Below are 17,662 nucleotides of genomic sequence, written 5' to 3' on the forward strand. Positions count from 1 at the left end.
GAGAGAGAGAGAGAGAGAGAGAGAGAGAGAGAGAGAGAGAGAGAGAGAGAGAGAGAGAGAGAGAGAGAGAGAGAGAATGAATGGCAGAGACACTCAGTGCTTTATTATGATGATATTTTGTAATAAAAAGAAAAGCACAGCTCACCAATGAATAGAACTGAACTCCACTCTCCAATTTGTACAAAAATGAATGAGCAGGGTGAATCTTAGGCGACATTTCACTTCTGATCCACAAGCTTTATCAAGCCAAGAAACCAGCTGGTACAAGCGTCTGTTTTTATAGCTTTAATTATTTTCTTGTTTTTTGGGGTTTTTAACTTGAAAGCTTCAATTTTTTTTTTTTTTTAATTGTAACTTTTTTTTTCTTTTTTTTTAACTTGAAAGCTTCACTTTCAAGAACAAGAACGAGCTTGTTCTTCAAGCATCAAGTATTAGTTCGGATGAGGCCGAGTGAAGCGAGGTCAAGGTTGTTTATTTCTGATACATGAAACACGCTGCACCCATGCCTGCAGAAAACAAGACTTTTTAGAACGCCGGCCACATTTACCATCCAAACATCATGAAACTTTGTTTGAAAAAAAAATTCTCCACGGGTCGGCGCTCCTGTGTTGAAAGTTTTGTGTTGATCGCTCACATGGTGGAGGAGAAAATGAATCTAACCGTGAATAAGGTGAAAAGGTGAGGAGGGAGGGGGAGAAAAAGTGAGGACCTTGGCTGACATTTCGCAACATGGACGTGGATGCCTATTACTAGTTTATTGATTTATTCTTTACCACCTAGTGCGCTACCTTTTAGTCATATGAACCTTGCAATAATTGGTCTTCCCTCAGGTCGATCTGGATATCAAGTGGCAATGTACCATAACTTGATATCAATTGTCACGAAGAGTTAATTTAGGGTTTCAATGAACTACTTTTTAACGGTGCACAAAACAGTAAATACGTACTGGTTTTAACGTCCACCACTGATGGTGGATGGAGGTTATGTTTTCACCCCTGTCTGCCTGTCTGTCTGTCTGTCTGTCTGTCTGTCTGTCTGTGAGAAGGAAATCTCCAAAAGTTATGGACAGATTAAGCCGAAATTTGGTGGAGAGGTTTGGTGTGTGACGACTTGTAAATGATTCTTCACCATTGGGTTTCAGGATAAAAACGATACACAGTATAGCCCGATGTAGAGGCACCATTTCTTATTCTCTCAGGGGTTTCTCATGTATTTTTCTACCCTCCCAAAACAAGAGTTATGAGTGTGGGGGAGGGGAAAGAAAATATTGGGACAAACCAGAGAAGTAGAAAAATTGATAGATTAGGAGCCCGTACATTGTCCATTAATAAACCTTTATTGGTAACTGGCAAAGGTACCCGGGGTTGTGGGGCAATGCCAGGTAACTCTTCCCACCTCTTCCTCTCCTCCATCCTACCCATACCCTTGTTTCTTTCCACCCCGGACTCCCACTCCTTCCCCATAACAGGTGGTTGCTCATGTGTTTATACGTTATGAATTGTGAGAAAAAATGACGACTTAAAACCCATAGTAAGGTGTATTGTTGTAAACAATGGGATCCTCCAAAGTTTTGGCCTGATTAGCTCTGGGAGCTCAGAGGAGTGGCATCACAAACAAACGACGACTCATTTACTTTTATGTAGAAGATAACATCGCTCCAAGCTCCCGATGAATTGAAATAACATCCCAAATGAAAGCAGATTTCACAAAAAGAGGAAACAATGCGATCTCGTGTTAAAAAAAAAACAAAAACAAAACACCAGATGACACCAAGGCAACACATGACACCGCAGGGCCCGCACATTGTACTTTCATACATCGACCAGTTATTACAAATGAGAATAAGATGTATTTTTGTTGTGTTTAGCAGTGAAAGTGCAGGCAGAGTGGACTGTCTACTGCAGCGTGGGGTAGCACAGGTGACTGAATGAACACACACACACACACACACTCTTTCATTTTAGATTTCTGCCTGTGAAATAACACGAACATGGAGCAGGGTAGTGCATTGATTGAACTGCGCACATAATACTTTGTCGTTCACTTTACCTTCACACGTCGCTCACTCGGCGCTGCCGCGTTATAAAAAGACATGTACGAACATCATGGGGCTGTACCACAGGTCTCTCTCAAAATATCACCCGTCGCGAGCAAATTCCACCCCTGCAGAATATAGAGAAAGAAGGATCTTCTTCTTCGTCTTCTTTGGTTTTATGGTGTTTTTAGAACTGTGAGCCTCTATTTACGCCACACGCCCAGACGTAACAGCGGTGAACGAAGGAGCCTTTAGGTAATTCAGGATACGATAAGGATTCCCTGCTCTCTTTTTTAAAAAATCTCACAAATGCCTTGCATCACAATGGGGAATGGTTCAGGTTCAAATGGCCGAAAATGTTCGGCAGATCTGACACGCCAATCCATTCCTCTTTGATATTTTGAAGCAGACGCAATATAGTCCGTCATATAGAGTCCATCATATGGAGGTGAGTTTAAAAACAGACGGCTCAAATCAAGCAGCCTGGAGAGCACTTACCAAGTGGCTTCAGCACTTGAGCAAGCACTCCAATGAAATGGTTGAAGAATACTTCGTTTACCTCATGACCTTAACATTGTCTTGAATGTCAATTTGTAATTTTATTTTCAAAAATCATGTACGCTGTGATTTAAAAAAAAGTCAATTACACTCTTGCAAGGATGTCGCCATGACTTACAAAACGGTTGATACAGAATGGCTGGCTTGGCAAGCAATTAGCAATGTATACAGTATTTGTAGGTATGAACATCAGCGATCAGCGATCAGCGATCAATGAATGATCAGCGATGTATAAAGTGATTCGTAGGTATTAAGCTCTATCATGCAGAAATCGTTATGACCTGATCCAAAGCAAGGCATTTTTAGTAGGCCGCATCAAAATGGCGGCTAAGACCCCTGCGAGGTGATGTTGGGCTGACCAAGGATAAGCCTTTCATGAAAGTAAGCCGTTAATTATCTTCAAGAGGAGTGTTTTAATTAATCCAAACGCCCAATTTTCACTCATACACTTCCTTGGTGTTCCTTCAGTATGCATGCAAAGTTTCAGGATGCTCGGTTTCATGGTTTTGGAGTTATGGAGGAGACACACACAGACTGAACTGACATACACTGACATTGATTATAATTAGAGACGATGTAAGACAAGTGAAAGGGTACAGTTCTAACAGAAATAAAAACAGCGAAATATCAGTCATAAAAAGGTCTAGAAAATAAGTTTTGTTAAAACGAGTCCTGCATCTCGTTAAAAAAAAAAAAACTTAAAAAAAAACTTAAAATATAAGAAATTTACATGAAGCTCTTCATTCTCCTTGCACATTGTCATTCAAATTAAACTTAAACAATAGATAGCCAAACAAAGCCTTGAATTCAGAGTACGTGGGATATCAAATGTTCCTGTGGCCATACCTTTTCGAAAGGACTCTTCATGGACATTCCTAAAGTCCCAACAAACACCCAACTGTCTCGGAATTTCAGCGAATCAATGGCACTGCTTCCCAATGTCCGAAAATAATCCTTGATATCTGGAGTCATCCTATAACATGAGAAAATGGAATCAATCACCAAGAAGCAACCAACTTGAAGGCTTACAAAATTATAAGAACCATCACACCAAGTTTGTTATCAAATGGTTTTGAAGGGTGTGTTGGATCAAAATTTTTGTGAAAATATTAAATTACTTGAGGGGCACCCGTGGGAAACCCATGGGCATAGACATGTACAACATTTGGACCAGCCCTCTTCATATCTGATACTTCACTCACGAGAGGGGAGAGGGAGAGGAGAGGGGGGATTCTGGCAGATGTGACATCCGGTTGAACGGCACACACATTGATGGGGAGGAGAGTGGGGCAGGGGGTAGAAGAGGGGGGAGGTAGAGGGGGAAGAGGAGTGTGGTTGGAGAGGGGGAGAGGGGTGTGGTTGGGAAGGAGGAAGAGAGTGAGGTTGGGAAAGGGTAGGAGAATGGTAGGAGAGTGCGTCGAGATGGGGAGGAGAAGGGAGATTATGTCAGATGTGACGTCCAGTTTAATGGCACACACACATTGATGGGGGAGTAGGGGAGGGGGAGGAGTGAGAGAAGATGGAGTGGGGAAGAGGGAGGGAGAGGAGGAGGTTGGTGGGGAAGTTAGGGAGGGGGTGGCAGGAGAGGAGTGAGAGAGAGGTGAGAGAAGGGAAAGGGAGGGGAAAGGGAGAGGAAAGAGGGGAGGGAGAGGGAGGGGAGGAAGGAAGGAGAGGGAGAGAGGGAAGGGAGGAGGGAGCGAGGGGAAGGACGGGGGAGCGAATGGAGGAACGGGGGAGCGAGGTGGGGTGGGGGAAGGGAAGACAGACATATGGGGAAGCATCAATTATGATTCATACTGTTTTATCAAAAATAATTTGGCATAGAATAACAGTAAAGATGGAAACAAAATAATGTCTGAAACCCATTTTCTACCAGTCATACTATAAACATGGCCAGGAGACAAACACCTCCGGACGCATCCAGAGCCAAGCTCTCTGGAGACAAACACCACCCAGACACGTCCAGAGACAAACACCGCTCAGACACGTCCAGAGACAAACAACGCCCAGACAGGTCCAGAGACAAAGAACACCCAAATGTGTCTGGAAACAAAGGACGCCCAGACACGTCCGGAGACATCCACCACCTGGACGCGTCTGGAGACAAGCACCATTGTGACGTGATCAGAGACTAGCACCACCCGAACATGTCTGGAGACAAATACAGCACAGACACATCCAGAGACAAACTCCCGTCCAGACATAAATACCACCCAGACACGTTCAGAGACAAACCCGCCCGGACGCCTCCAGAGCTAAGCTCTCCCAAAACAAATGCCCATCAAGACACGTCTGGAGCCAAACTCCGCCGAGATGCATCCAGAGCCAAGATGGCCAGAGACAAGCACCATTCGGACACGTCCGGAGACAAACTCTTGTCCGGACATAAACACTACCTGGACATATCCACAGCCAACTGTCCAGATACAAACTCTCATCCGGACATGTCCGGAGACAACCACCGCCCAGACGCATCTGGAGACAAGCACTGCCCAGTAACATCTGGAGACAAGCACCACCCAGAAGCATCCGGAGACAAGCACCACCCAGAGGTGTCCAGAGACAAGCATCACCCAGACGCGTTCTGAGACAAGCACCGCCCAGACGCATCCAAAGACAAGCACCGACAGGATGCGTCTGGAGACAAGCAACGCCCGGATGCTTCTGGAGACAAATCCCACCCAGACGCATCCATAGACAAACTCCCATCCAGACATAAATACCACCCATACAGGTTCTGAGACAAATGCCGCCCGGATGCATCCAGAGCCAAGCTCTCCAGATACAAACTCCCATCCAGACACGTTATGAGACAAACTCTGCTTGGATGCGTCCAGAGCCAAGCTGGCCAGAGACAAACACCACTTGGACACGTCCGGAAACAAACTCCCATCCGGACACATCCAGAGCCAAGCTGTCATGATACAAACTCCCATCCAAACACGTCTGGAGACAAACTCCGCCCTGATGCGTTTTGAGCCAAGATGGCCGGACATAAAAAACACTCAGACAAGTCCAGAGAAAAACTCCTGTCTTGACATAAACATCGTCCGGACACATCTGGAGACAAAAACCGTTAAGACATAACCACCGTCTGGATGTGTCCAGAGACATAGACAGACAGAGAGAGAGAGAGAGAGAGAGAGAGAGAGAGAGAGAGAGAGAGAGAGAGAGAGAGAGAGAGAGAGAGAGGAGGGGAGAGTGAGTGAGATGTGGGATGAGGGTGCTGAACTGCATTGGGAGGAGGTAGAACAAGGATGGGACAAAGAGAGAAATAGAGAGAGAGAGAGAGAGAGAGAGAGAGAGAGAGAGAGAGAGAGAGAGAGAGAGAGAGAGACAGACAGAGAGAGAGACAGAGAGTGAGACAGAGACACAGACAGAGAGAGAGAGACAGACAGAGAGAGAGAGAGAGACAGACAGAGAGAGAGAGAGAGAGAGAGAGAGAGAGAGAGAGAGAGAGAGAGAGAGAGAGAGAGAGAGAGAGAGAGAGAGAGAGAGAGAGAGAGGTAGAGGTAGGAGAGTTAGCAGAGAGAATATGTTATGCTTTATGAACAACACACACAACACTCACTCCGGCTGCACAGGCTGTCACTGCATTCCATATAGGATCCCTTTTACTTTCTAGCCGGTCTTCACTGCACACGCAGCAGTTAATGAAATAAAATGAATTCGTTAAAATGATGATTTTATCCACAAAAGAGTTGCTGCTTAATGCAGAATAACCCTGGAGACATCAGAAAGTTCAATCGCCCATGGATTCCCCTCCTGTCTTTCTCTGGCCTGTATAAAAAGCCCTGACTTGGGATAGCAAGTCTAGGGATAGCACTGTTTAGGTGTGTGCTATCCCTTTCTATGTATACTGTACATGTAATAAAGACTTGAACTCTGTTGCATCGAACCTGAAGCGGAGACTGGGTTTCTTCGACAGGGTCTTCGGGGTCTTTTGGGTCATCTGTGACTTTTGGGTCTTCAGGGTCTTTTGGGTCCTTGGGAACTTTAGAGTCTTTGTGGCCCTTGGGGTCTTTTGGGTCTTTAAGGGTCTGAATGGGGCTTGGGGGTTTTAAAGGGTCTTCAACTGTTGAAAGGGGGTCTCAGCATTCTAAAGCATTGAAACATACATTCCAATGGCACGTAATTAATATATGTATGTGTATGAAGTCAGGTGTTGGCGCAGTGGTTTGGGCAGCGGCTTGGGATCCAAAAGGTCCTGAGTTCAAGCCCCGTTGGCCGCTTAAATTAATACAAACCAGGATGTTGACTCAGCCTGTCATCCTTCCGAGGTCGGCGAAGTGAGTACCAGTGTACTGGGCCGGTGTATACCCCGGTTAGAATAGGTGTACCATATCCCTGTGTCGTAAGAGGCGACCAGGGTTGCGTCAGGAAGGGCATCCGGCGTAAAACATGTGCCAAATCACTATGCGGATGATACGGATGATCCGCTGTGGCGACCCCTAACGGGAGCAGCCGAAAGAAGAAGAAGAGAAGATGTGTATGAAGTCAGGGTGCAATCGACGTTCAAACAGTTCATAATTAATAGACATATATTCCAACAATACGTAATTTATAGACGTTTGTGTCGCGTGCAATTTACATTCAAACGGATGTGATTAATAGGCATATGGTCTTCACAGACAGACGGACGGCTTTACGGCTTCACCACCTCACCATGATTTTCGTTTCTTTTCGTAAAGATTCTACCCCTCCTCCCATCAATCCTCTCTTTTCGTTCATTCCGCTATGTGGATTACCATATCTGTGAAACGATGCGATTATCGTTTTTAAAAAAAAATCATAAAATGCTTGATGTTTTATATATTTTGTTATTTTGGTATGGATTAAATCCATCTGTGTTATCAAATTGTTTTAATACTTGTTTCAGTTGATTTGGGGGATGGTTTGGATTTGTATTGTTTTGGAATGGTTCTGTCCACTGTCCATTCCCCACCCCCACTTCACAATCCTGGCATGCTTTGGTTGAGTCCACATTGACATTCAATTTCTCTTCCTAATAAAATGGTTAATGCTTTATATGTATTTTAATTTTGGGTTGTGTGCAACAGCCCAGAGGCAAAGTAACTTCCTCGTGTTGGAATCAGCATCATAGCTTCTGCAGTTATTGAGGTAGGTCGGGCTACAGTTTTACATTGTTTTGAGTGGTGAAGAACCACAAGGAGAAGAGGAAGAAGCATGTCGACTTTCCTTCCTGAAAGTCCCTGTAATGTCCATTTTGTATTCCCTATGTTCCCCGCCCCGTCCCTCTCCCTTCCACAGATCACCTCATTTCTCTGTTCCCCACTGTTTTGTGCTTCCCTCTCCCACCCCTCTTGTCTCCTGCACCCTTTCTGATACGTTGTGTGTGTTAGCTCTTCTATGAGCCTCGATATTGTACACAAAAAAAGAAGAGTACAAATTGGGGTTTTAGCGATTTCTCCATGTGGTTCTTTAATGGTGTATTCTGGCATCTTTTGAAGTCTTGGTAGTTCAGAAAATGCTCGAGAATAAAAGTTATAGCTTTTAAATGTTTATGACTTCATTCTTTGGGAGTTTTTGAGCGTATCATTGTGTACACATTTAAATGGGCGGCCTTTGGTCTTCATTAACGTGTACGAAACACCCAGTTGCTGCTTGCGTCTTTAAGGGGATGTGGCTATGCCTGACATGCAGTGCCCCCTTCCCCAACCTCACTGATGAAGGCAATAATAAAGAAGTGTGTCCAAGGTAATGGTGCACACAGAGCCGACTTGTTTCATAAAGTAAACCTGGGATTTTAAAAATCCATCCCATCCATCTCATCCATCCATCGGTGCATTACTGCATTACTCTGTGCATTGTGTTGGTGCTGCCTAAGACAGTCTCTTGGGCTATTGGGTACAATCCTGGACAGGTCACCATTCCAACACAGGATGCCAGCAAGCTGGTACTCATTTTGCCGACCTCGGAAGGATGCCAGGCAGAGTCAACTCCACTAGGTATTAATTCAACATCCGAGCAGGATTTGAACTCAGGATCCTTAGATCCCAAGCCCACCACCCTTACCATTAAACCAACATCAGGCATGGATTTTTAACATCCACAATAAAATGCTATCTCATGGGTGGCCACGTGACTTAATGCCCCCTCCAAAACACACAGTGCTCCTGGATGTAACATCCTACCTGAAAATCACCAAGACAACAGTTTTAGTATCAGGCTGCAAATCTAATCCAGGATAGCTCAATGGGTAGGTAATACACCAGCTTGGTTGAAGGCTTCTTACTTGGAAGATGGCTCGTCGTAGCTTGCAAGCAAGACAAGCATCCCTTCTTCAATGGATTTTAGGAAATTGTACAATTTCTTCTCCTCTGCAAAACACAATTTGTTTTTCATATAAAAGCTGTTTATATTGTCTGCAAATACCACATGCTGATGAGTTAAAATGCTTCTGTTTATTTGATGACTATTATTATTATTATTAGGATTATTCAGTCAATGTTATTATTATTATCATTATCATCATTACACAGTCATTATAATTATCATTCTACAGTAATTGTTATGAGGGTACCAAGCCGACAAGGCTGGGTAACCTGTTGTGATTCTTCTGTTTATTTATTATTTTTCTTATTCCGCCGGAGATTTTCGGATTTTTTTCGCTTTAAAATTCATTTTCTCGGCAACCGTAAGCAACACAAAATTTTCACCATGGTACGTATTTTTTTTTAGTAGCATACTCAAATGATAATTATGACGTCATAGGTCATGTGCTACTGGCGCCATCTTTGAAAAACTGAAAACTTTTGGACCGCTGTATCTCTGAAACCGCACAACGGAAAAAATTGAAACTTGGCACTTACAAAGAAGTGCCCATGGGGAAGAAGTTTAATTTTTTTTGTGATGTCATCAGTGAAGTGGTATCCCGGTGAAAATTCGACAGGGAGAAAGCTGCATCAGAAAAATTTGAAATTTTTAAATCGTCATTTACACAACTCACCGACCGAAGAAAAAAAACAAATTATGATTGTGCTCGTTGATGGTCGCTGGAGGATAATCCAGAGCTGATGTCAGGTTGTCGATGGCTAAATCGTCTCCACCACCAAGTTTCTTGGTGAGGAGGGTGTACGATATGGACACCCAGGAGGATTAAAAACAAAACTTGTCAAAAGGCGGAGGAGCTCCTTGTGAGCCAACGGCCATCCATATCTCGTGCCCAATTGTGTCTGCGGACGTCCTCCTACAGTTGGGTTACTTTCTATTGGGTGGTCGGCGGCAGGATTTGCACTCCGGACACATCAAAATACTTCATTCCGCAAAACATTCCAAAAGCAAAAATATTTCTGAAAACCCACTCGGTGGGAGTACCTCCTGTGCAGCTGTCCTTCACATGGCAGCTCAGCGGATGAGGGATTGGGGCAAAGACTTCAGGACTCCAAATCTTTGATGACAGGAGGGAAACCACGTGGTAACCTTCCAGGAATAGATAGGGTAGTGTGTGTCGGGGTGGTGCTGAGGTGTAATCCACCAGATGGCGGTCTCTTTGGGTTAACCTGAGGTGGGCCCTTCGGGTGGGTGCCTGGCATGTCCTTTTCATAAGAGAGGATGATCACCTGTCTCTGTTATCATCAAAGCTCAAGCATTTGGATATCAGAATTGCAGCACTCTCTGAGGTTCGGAGAAAGGATTGCAGCGAGATCATGGTGGGTGGTTACACCTACTGTTGCTCTGGTCGCTCTGAAGGTTACCATGCCCACGAGTTTCTGTAGCTGTGTCCAATAAGCTGACTCCAATGATCATTGAGGTAACACCGGTCAACAAGCGTATTATGAGACTACGGATTCGTCACTCCTTAGGTGTCATTTCCCTGGTCTCTGTATATGCTCCGACTGAGGCGAGTGATCTCACCGTGAATGATGCTTCATATGCCAAGCTCGAGTCTATGGTTGATCAGTGCCCCTGGCGAGATACTCTTCGAGTCTTGGGGTATTGCAATGCATCGATTGCAACCGATAGGGATGGTTATGGCACATGTGTTCATCTCCATGGGTCTGGAACTGTGAACCAGAATCGCACGAAGTTCCTTGACTTTGAAAGAAGTCATGGACTTAGGGTGGCTGGTTCATGGTTTCAGCACCCACAGGCTCACCGAGGGACTTTATATTCCAATGCTGGCGGTGTGGCAAAGGAGATTGACCATGTCCTTGTTGATGGTCGCTGAAGGATAATGCAGAACTGCAGGGTCTACTGGAGTGCTCAGTTCCTCAATACCGACCACTGGCTTGTTGTAGCAACTCTGAAGTTACAGCTTACATCCAGGAGAATGGTACCATCCCAGCCTTGGCTGGTTCTTGGCAAGCTCAAACATGAGAGGGTAGCTGAGGAGTTTGCGAACAGGCTGAGTGAAGATTTTTTTGGGGGGAGGGGCTACTTTGGGGGGATCCTGAAGAGTTGTAGAGTGCCTTCAAGACCACCATTCTTGATGTTGCCGGTGGATGTCTTGGAACTCACCACAGGGCGAAGAAGAATTTTGTCTCTCAAGGGACACTGGATACCATTGACAAGAGTCAGAGGACCAGGCTGAATGGCAGAGTAGAGCTGTTCAGGTCGCTGAGGCGTAAAACTGTACGTGCACTAAGGGTGGACAAGGAGGTCTACGTGTGAGGAATCTGTGAGGGGGTAGACACCACATGTAGTCAGGTGATTCTCTTCCTGCTTACGGAGAAATTTGTGCAGTGTGTTACTCCAAGCCCATCCCTCGGTGTACCGCATTTACAGCAGAGGGTGGTGGGCTGTTGACAGGGGAGTCAAAAGTGAAGGCCCGCTGGGCCGTTTACTTTGAGCGGTTGTACCAGGCTGATCCACCAGTTATCGAGTTGGATGTCAGAGGTGTTACTGTCCCTATTGTTGACCCTACAATCAACTGTGGTCCACCTTCATTTGTGGAAACAAAGAATGTTTTGAACCGTTTGAAATGGGGTAAAGCTCTTGGGATCTGTGGCATCCATGCTGAACTTCTCAAGGCTGGTGGAAATGCTGTACTCGTGTCGTTGCATGCAGTTCTGTTGTCCCTTTCTGGAAATGGCATCATCCTAACTGACTGAAAGAGTGGCCTTGTTGTCCCTCTCTGGAAATGGAAGGGTGATCGCCAAAACTGCAACAACTACCGAGGGGTGACGCTGCTCTCAGTGCCGGGCAAGGTCTTTGCTTGGATAATTCTTGATAGGGTTCGCTACCATCTGCTTGAGCACTAGCATCCAGAGCAGTCAGGCTGTACACCAAAGAGGTCAACAATTGACCGGAACCTTGTGCTTCAGGTCCTCGCCAAACGCAGACGAGAGTTTCGGCAGGGGCTGCTTGCAGCTTATGATGATCTCTGTAAAGCATTTGATTCAGTGAATTGGGATGCCTTCTGCAGGATTCTTGGTCTTTGTGGGGTGCCACCAAAACTGATTGATCTGATATCTGAACTCTACTCTGGTACTGAGAGTGCTGTGAGATGTGGTGATACCATCTATGACAAATTTCCAGTTTTTACTGCATTTTGTCAGGGGAGTGTGTACTGGCCCCCACACTGTATGGATTGGATTCTGGGGACGATGTCGGAGAGATCCAGATGCGGTGCATCATTTGGGAATGTCAAGATCTCTGACCTTGAGTTCGCAGATTACGCAGTCATCTTTGAGGAGACTCTGGATATCCGTTTGGGGGCCCTCGAGGTGATGAATGAGGATCGTTGTCACTGGGATTATGGGTACCCTGGGTCAAAACTAAGATCTCGGCTTTCAAGGACATCTTGCATGCTGCTGTCCTGTCTTTACCTGTTTGTGGTGAGTATGTTGAGGTTGTGGAGAGATTCACTTACCTTGGCAGTGATATTCATGTCTGCTGGCTGGGAGCCAAAGGTGAACAGATGTCTGGGTTGGGCCTGGGGAGTGATGGATTCACTGGATCATGTGGTGTGGTGTTGTTGGAACCTGCACAGGATAAAAGTCTGAGTCTTCAGGTCCTTGGTGCTTCCAGTCTTGCTCTATGGACTCTGACCAGGGATCTGAGATGGAGACTTAATTCCTTTGGTACCAGGTCTCCACACATGGCTTTCTAACTTCCTCCACTCTTGTAGCCAATGGATGGCTCTCAACAGAATCCTTTCATCTCCTCTCCCTGTTAAGGCTGGAGTGCACCAATGCAGTTATTTGGGCCTAGTCCTATTCCTATCTTCATCAACGATTTCAACGACGGTCTGGAAAATCCCCTTTGTCTATTTGCTGATGACTCTACCCTCTGCCGTAACATCGTTCCGACAGGAAGGCTGCAGCCTCTTCCCTCTCTTTAGACCTTGACAAAATCACAAGATGGTAAAACACTTGGAATATGTCTTTCATTCCTGACAATATCACAGTCCCTCTCTCTCATCTACTTTCTGAATAATCTTCTTCAGGAAGTTCAGCTTCCGGTTCTGGGTTTGGAGTGTCGGCAGGTCTCCTTCAGGGCTCTCTGTGGTCGATCTCAAAGTTAAGCTTCCGGTCATTATTTGTCCCATTTTAACAGTTTATTTTTCTCACCTGCATGTTACTGTGTGTTCCGAGTTCGGTTTTGTTTAAAAATTTGTGCTATTTTGTGAGTTTTCATCGACCTTGTCTTACCGAGTGCTTGAGGCAGACCCATCATTCCCCTCGGTGTACGATCGTGTTTATTTGTATTTTCTCCCTATCACCTTCAATTTCTATCTTCCCCACTTTCCCAACGTCCCCCATCCCTCCCAACTAAACACTCTATTTCTTGTCTTAAATCAAAAAAATAAATAAACCACCTTTCTCCTTTCACACTAACAAGTCTCGATTCTTCTTCTTCTTCTTCTTCTTCTTCTTCATCCTCCTCTTCTTCCTCCTTCTGCCGGCACACCATCTTTATTCTTCTTGAGCTGACCCACTCTCGCCATGACCTTCACAATTTCTTATTACAACCTTCCATTCCCGAATTTTACCTATCCTTCAAAAATACATCAAAAATAAATAATTTTCCTGGATGCTTTCGATCTATACACCTTTTGTAACCACGTGTCTCTTTCTACTCTTCCTGGTACTTTTCATCAACCCAGCAGCTTCACACAGCCTTTATCGTCCAAATTCACCATACACTTCCACGATTTTACTTCAACCTTCCCTTTTCCAAATGTTATGCAATCCTTATTTAAAAGAAATAATTTCACTTTTGACGACACACCTCCCAGAGCCAAGTGCTTCTCCCATAACCACATGATCTGTTTAGACCCCCTGCGTTTACCGATCCTAATTTACCATTCACCTCATGATTTTTTTGACAACACGTCCATGACATAATCTGATGGATACTCTCTAAAACAATAATAATAATTATTATTATTATTATAATAACAATCTCTTTTAATGCTTCATCTTCCTCTTTCACACGTGTGGTACTCTTTACTGTATCATAATTCACTACTCTTCTCCTATTTAACCAGACTGCTCTCAATTCGACCTTTCCTTCATGCCTTGCCTAAAAAATCCAATTGTTACAGTGTTTCTTCTCTCCATTCTCTGAATTCGCCTTTATTGCATCCCTCAAGAAATGTGTTTAATCGCATCAATGACCTAAAACTTAAAAAAAAACCCAGTTTGTAAAGAATGTTCGCTTTCCATCAACCATTCTTTTTTTCCAATTTCAGTGCCAACTCACCCCCCTCACCCCTCCCTCTCAACGCAACCATCACACTCTTCTCCCTCCAAGCCTCCCACTCACCTCTCTCAAAAACTCCCCCCTCACCTTTCTCCCACCATTCCCACCCCTCACTCATTCTTCTCAAGGTTGCCCCCCCCTCTAACCCACGAAGCCTCCTCCTCCCACTGCCCTCTCACCTCCATCTCTTCACTCCACCTCCTCAAATCCTCAACTAGTTTCTTCCCACTCTCTTGTCTCCCCTCTCCCCCAGCATGACAGAGCCTTTTCTCCTCCTCATCCAGCCCCCTCCTCTAGCTATTCTGCAATCCCCCACACTCTTTCAACAACCCTCCTGAGCTCCCACCCCCTCGTCCCTTGTCCTCCCCTCCCCCTCCCCTCCCCTACCCGGCACCCAAAGCCTCCTCCCCTCCCTCTTCATTAACAGTGTGGACCTCAAATATCCAGGGCCTTCGCTCAAACCTTTCAGATCTTTCCATACAGGTTGCCACTGACAAACCAGACATAATCTGCCAAACAGCAACTTTCCTCACCCAAGACATGTCTGACTCCCAAGTATCTCTCCCTGGCTACTCCCTCCTCCGGTATGACAGACCTGAGCCTCGTCCTGGTGGAGGAGCTGCTCTCTCCATCAAAGACTCTATTCCTCACTCTCTATGCACTGCCCTCACTCCCCCACACCGCCAGGAATACCACTGGCTACGGCATCCCTCCACTCCAACCTCATATTTTTATGTGTACTGTACGGTCCACCTAACAGTGATGACTCCATCTTCACCTCACTATCCGAAAACATGGACCAACTTCTATCTTCTAATCCAAACTCTCTCTTCCTCACATGTGGCGACGTCAATTGTCATCATGCCAGTTGGCTCGGTGTGGGTACCTCTCTCTCACCTGTCATGGCACTTCAGCAAAAGCTTTCTGCGACTCATTGGGAATGACTCAATCAGTCAACTTCCTGACCCGGATCTCAGCCAATGGATCTGATTTTGGATCTCAACCTCCATCTCTTCTGGATCTGATTTTGACAAATTTCCCAAATAATATCTGCTGCTCTTCCTTCACTCCAATCGGTTCTTCTGACCACGTCCTTGTCAAAGTGGACATCTTTCTGGCTATTATCAGAGAACAACCTCACCGCCGTCGAGTCTGGCATTTCACTCAAGCCGACTGGCAGGGTTTCCAAGCAGCCAGCAAACTTACAGACTGGTCTCCTATTGCTACTTTATCCAACATCAACTCATCCTGGGAATTCTTTCAAAGAAACTTGTGCTCCCTCATGCACAGATTTATCCCCTCTTGTCTTCAGTTGTCCTACCCTTCCTCCCGCCCATGGTTCATTGAAGCTTGTGGCGAGGCAGTTGTCCTGAAACAACTTGCCTTTGCCTCAAGGAAAGCAAACCCAACTGAGGGTAATCTCAGTTCCTTCCATAAAGCTTGGAACAAGTGTGTATCCACCCTCAGGAGAGCCAGAAAACAACATCTTTCTAAGCTCAAGTGTGAACTTTCAAACCTCTCTCCTTCCTCAAAATACTGGTGGCATCTAATCAAATATGTTTCTGGTGTATGTTCCCCCTCCATCCCCTCCCTTACCTCAAATGGCCGCACTGCTGATACCGCACGTGAAAAGGCTGAATGCCTAAACTCGGTGTTTGCAGCTAAATCTTGTGTCCAAAACCCATCGCTTCTCTACCCACCTTACCCAGTCGCACCCAACTGTCTCTGGACTCTGTGTCCTTTTCTCCTGACAAGGTGGAGAGCTTGCTGTCAAACCTCGACTCAGATTCTGCAACCGGTCCAGACGGCATCAGCCCACGTGCCCTAAAAACCTACTCCTCTGCTCTTGCTCACCCTCTCTCTGTTCTATTCACCCTCTCATTTGCTCTCAGTCATCTGCCATCTGCTTGGAAATCAGCAAACATTACTGCACTGCAGTAATGGTGTAAAAAAGGTGTAAAAATAGGTCCCTGCAACTACAGACCAATCAGCCTTCTGCAAATCCTCAGCAAGGTTATGGAATCAATCATCGCTTCAGACATCAAATCCTTCCTCTTCTCCAATGGCTTGATTTCTGATCATCAATTTGGTTTCAGACCAGGTCACTCTACCCTGGATATGCTGCTTCTGCTCTCCTTACAATGGATGGAGGTCTTCAATGCCAGACAGGAAATTCAAGCCGTATCCCTGGACATATCATGTGCTTTTGACACGGTGTGCCACCCTGCCCTGCTCACCAAACTCTCTACCTATGGTATCCAAGGCCATCTCCACTCATGGCTCGCAGACTTCCTTTCCTGTCGCAGTCAATGTGTGGCCCTAAATGGAGTTCTTTCATCCCCTCTTCCTGTCCAGGCTGGAGTTCCGCAAGGTAGCGTTCTGGGCCCTGTCCTTTTTCTGGTTTTCATTAATGATCTCTCCGACTCTCTGGAAAATCCTCAATATATCTTTGCTGACGACTCCACCCTTTGCCATACCATCGGTCATCTCTCAGATGCAAAGTATAAGCAAGCAGCAGCTTCTTTGCTCACTGCAGATCTTGGTAAAATCATAAACTGGTCCAACGCGTGGAACATGTCTTTCAATCCGGACAAATCTCACACTCTCACTATGTCTCTCCGAAAGGACCGTTAGAACCCCCCCCCCCACCCCATACACTCTCTCAAGAATCCTCTGGAAGAAGTCCTTTCTTTCAAGCTTCTGGGTCTCACTATCTGCCATGACCTTTCCTGGGAAAGCCACATTTCAAACCTCGCCTCCAAAGCTAGTCACCGACTGGGAATCCTCCATCGTGCAAAGTTCTTCCTCGGCCCACCTGAGCTCCTGACCACTTACAAAGCTTTTGTCCACAGCCTGATGGAGTACTGCTCTCCCCTCTGGGCTGGTGCTCCTGCCTCCCACCTTTCTCGGCTTCATGCTGTAGAAACCAAGGCATTTCGGATCATTGGCATCTCCTGCAATGAGGCTGAGTCTTTGGACCTCTCACTCTCTCACCGCAGGCTGGTCGGTGGTCTTGATGTCTTCTACCGTCTCCTCTCCAGTCTTGCCCCCCCCCCCGCTGCTCTCTCTGTGATTTGTCCCCACCACATTTCCACAGGGTGCTCAATGTCCGCCAACAACCTCCTTCTGGTAAAACCACCAAAATCACGAATCACTGCTCACCTTCACTCTTTCATTTCTCTTTTTCCCCGCCTTTGGAATAAACTCCTTCACTCTATTTACTCCCATTCTTCCCTCCAGGCCTTCAAAACAGCTGTTCACCACCACCTCTTATCTTCCCCCATCCAAATCCTCGATCTTTTCTACCCCCGATAATCCACCCAAGCCCACCTCCTTCAAATTCCATGCTTTCCTTCCTGAAAGTCCCTGTAATGTCCATCTTGTATTCCCCATGTTCCC

The 17,662-nt window shown here is 45.8% G+C and overlaps 1 protein-coding gene across 4 annotated transcripts in view; it reads right to left on the reverse strand.

Annotated features, from left to right (window-relative positions):
• LOC147014922 (protein FAM3C-like) overlaps positions 1-17,662 on the reverse strand; it is a 50,592-nt gene that overhangs the window by 6,719 nt on the left and 26,211 nt on the right. For all 4 annotated transcript variants that reach the window (XM_085853397.1, XM_085853395.1, XM_085853394.1 and 1 more), the window contains 2 exons: positions 8,850-8,934; positions 3,440-3,566 (listed from right to left, as the gene is read on the reverse strand). In XM_085853397.1, coding sequence (XP_085709523.1) covers positions 3,440-3,566; positions 8,850-8,934 — 212 coding nt within the window. The remainder of the gene's footprint in view (positions 1-3,439; positions 3,567-8,849; positions 8,935-17,662) is intronic.

The sequence above is a fragment of the Eptatretus burgeri genome, chromosome 13, assembly GCF_056783735.1.
Source record: "Eptatretus burgeri isolate ZD-2024b chromosome 13, Ebu_testis_v1, whole genome shotgun sequence".
Taxonomy (NCBI): Eukaryota; Metazoa; Chordata; class Myxini; order Myxiniformes; family Myxinidae; genus Eptatretus; species Eptatretus burgeri.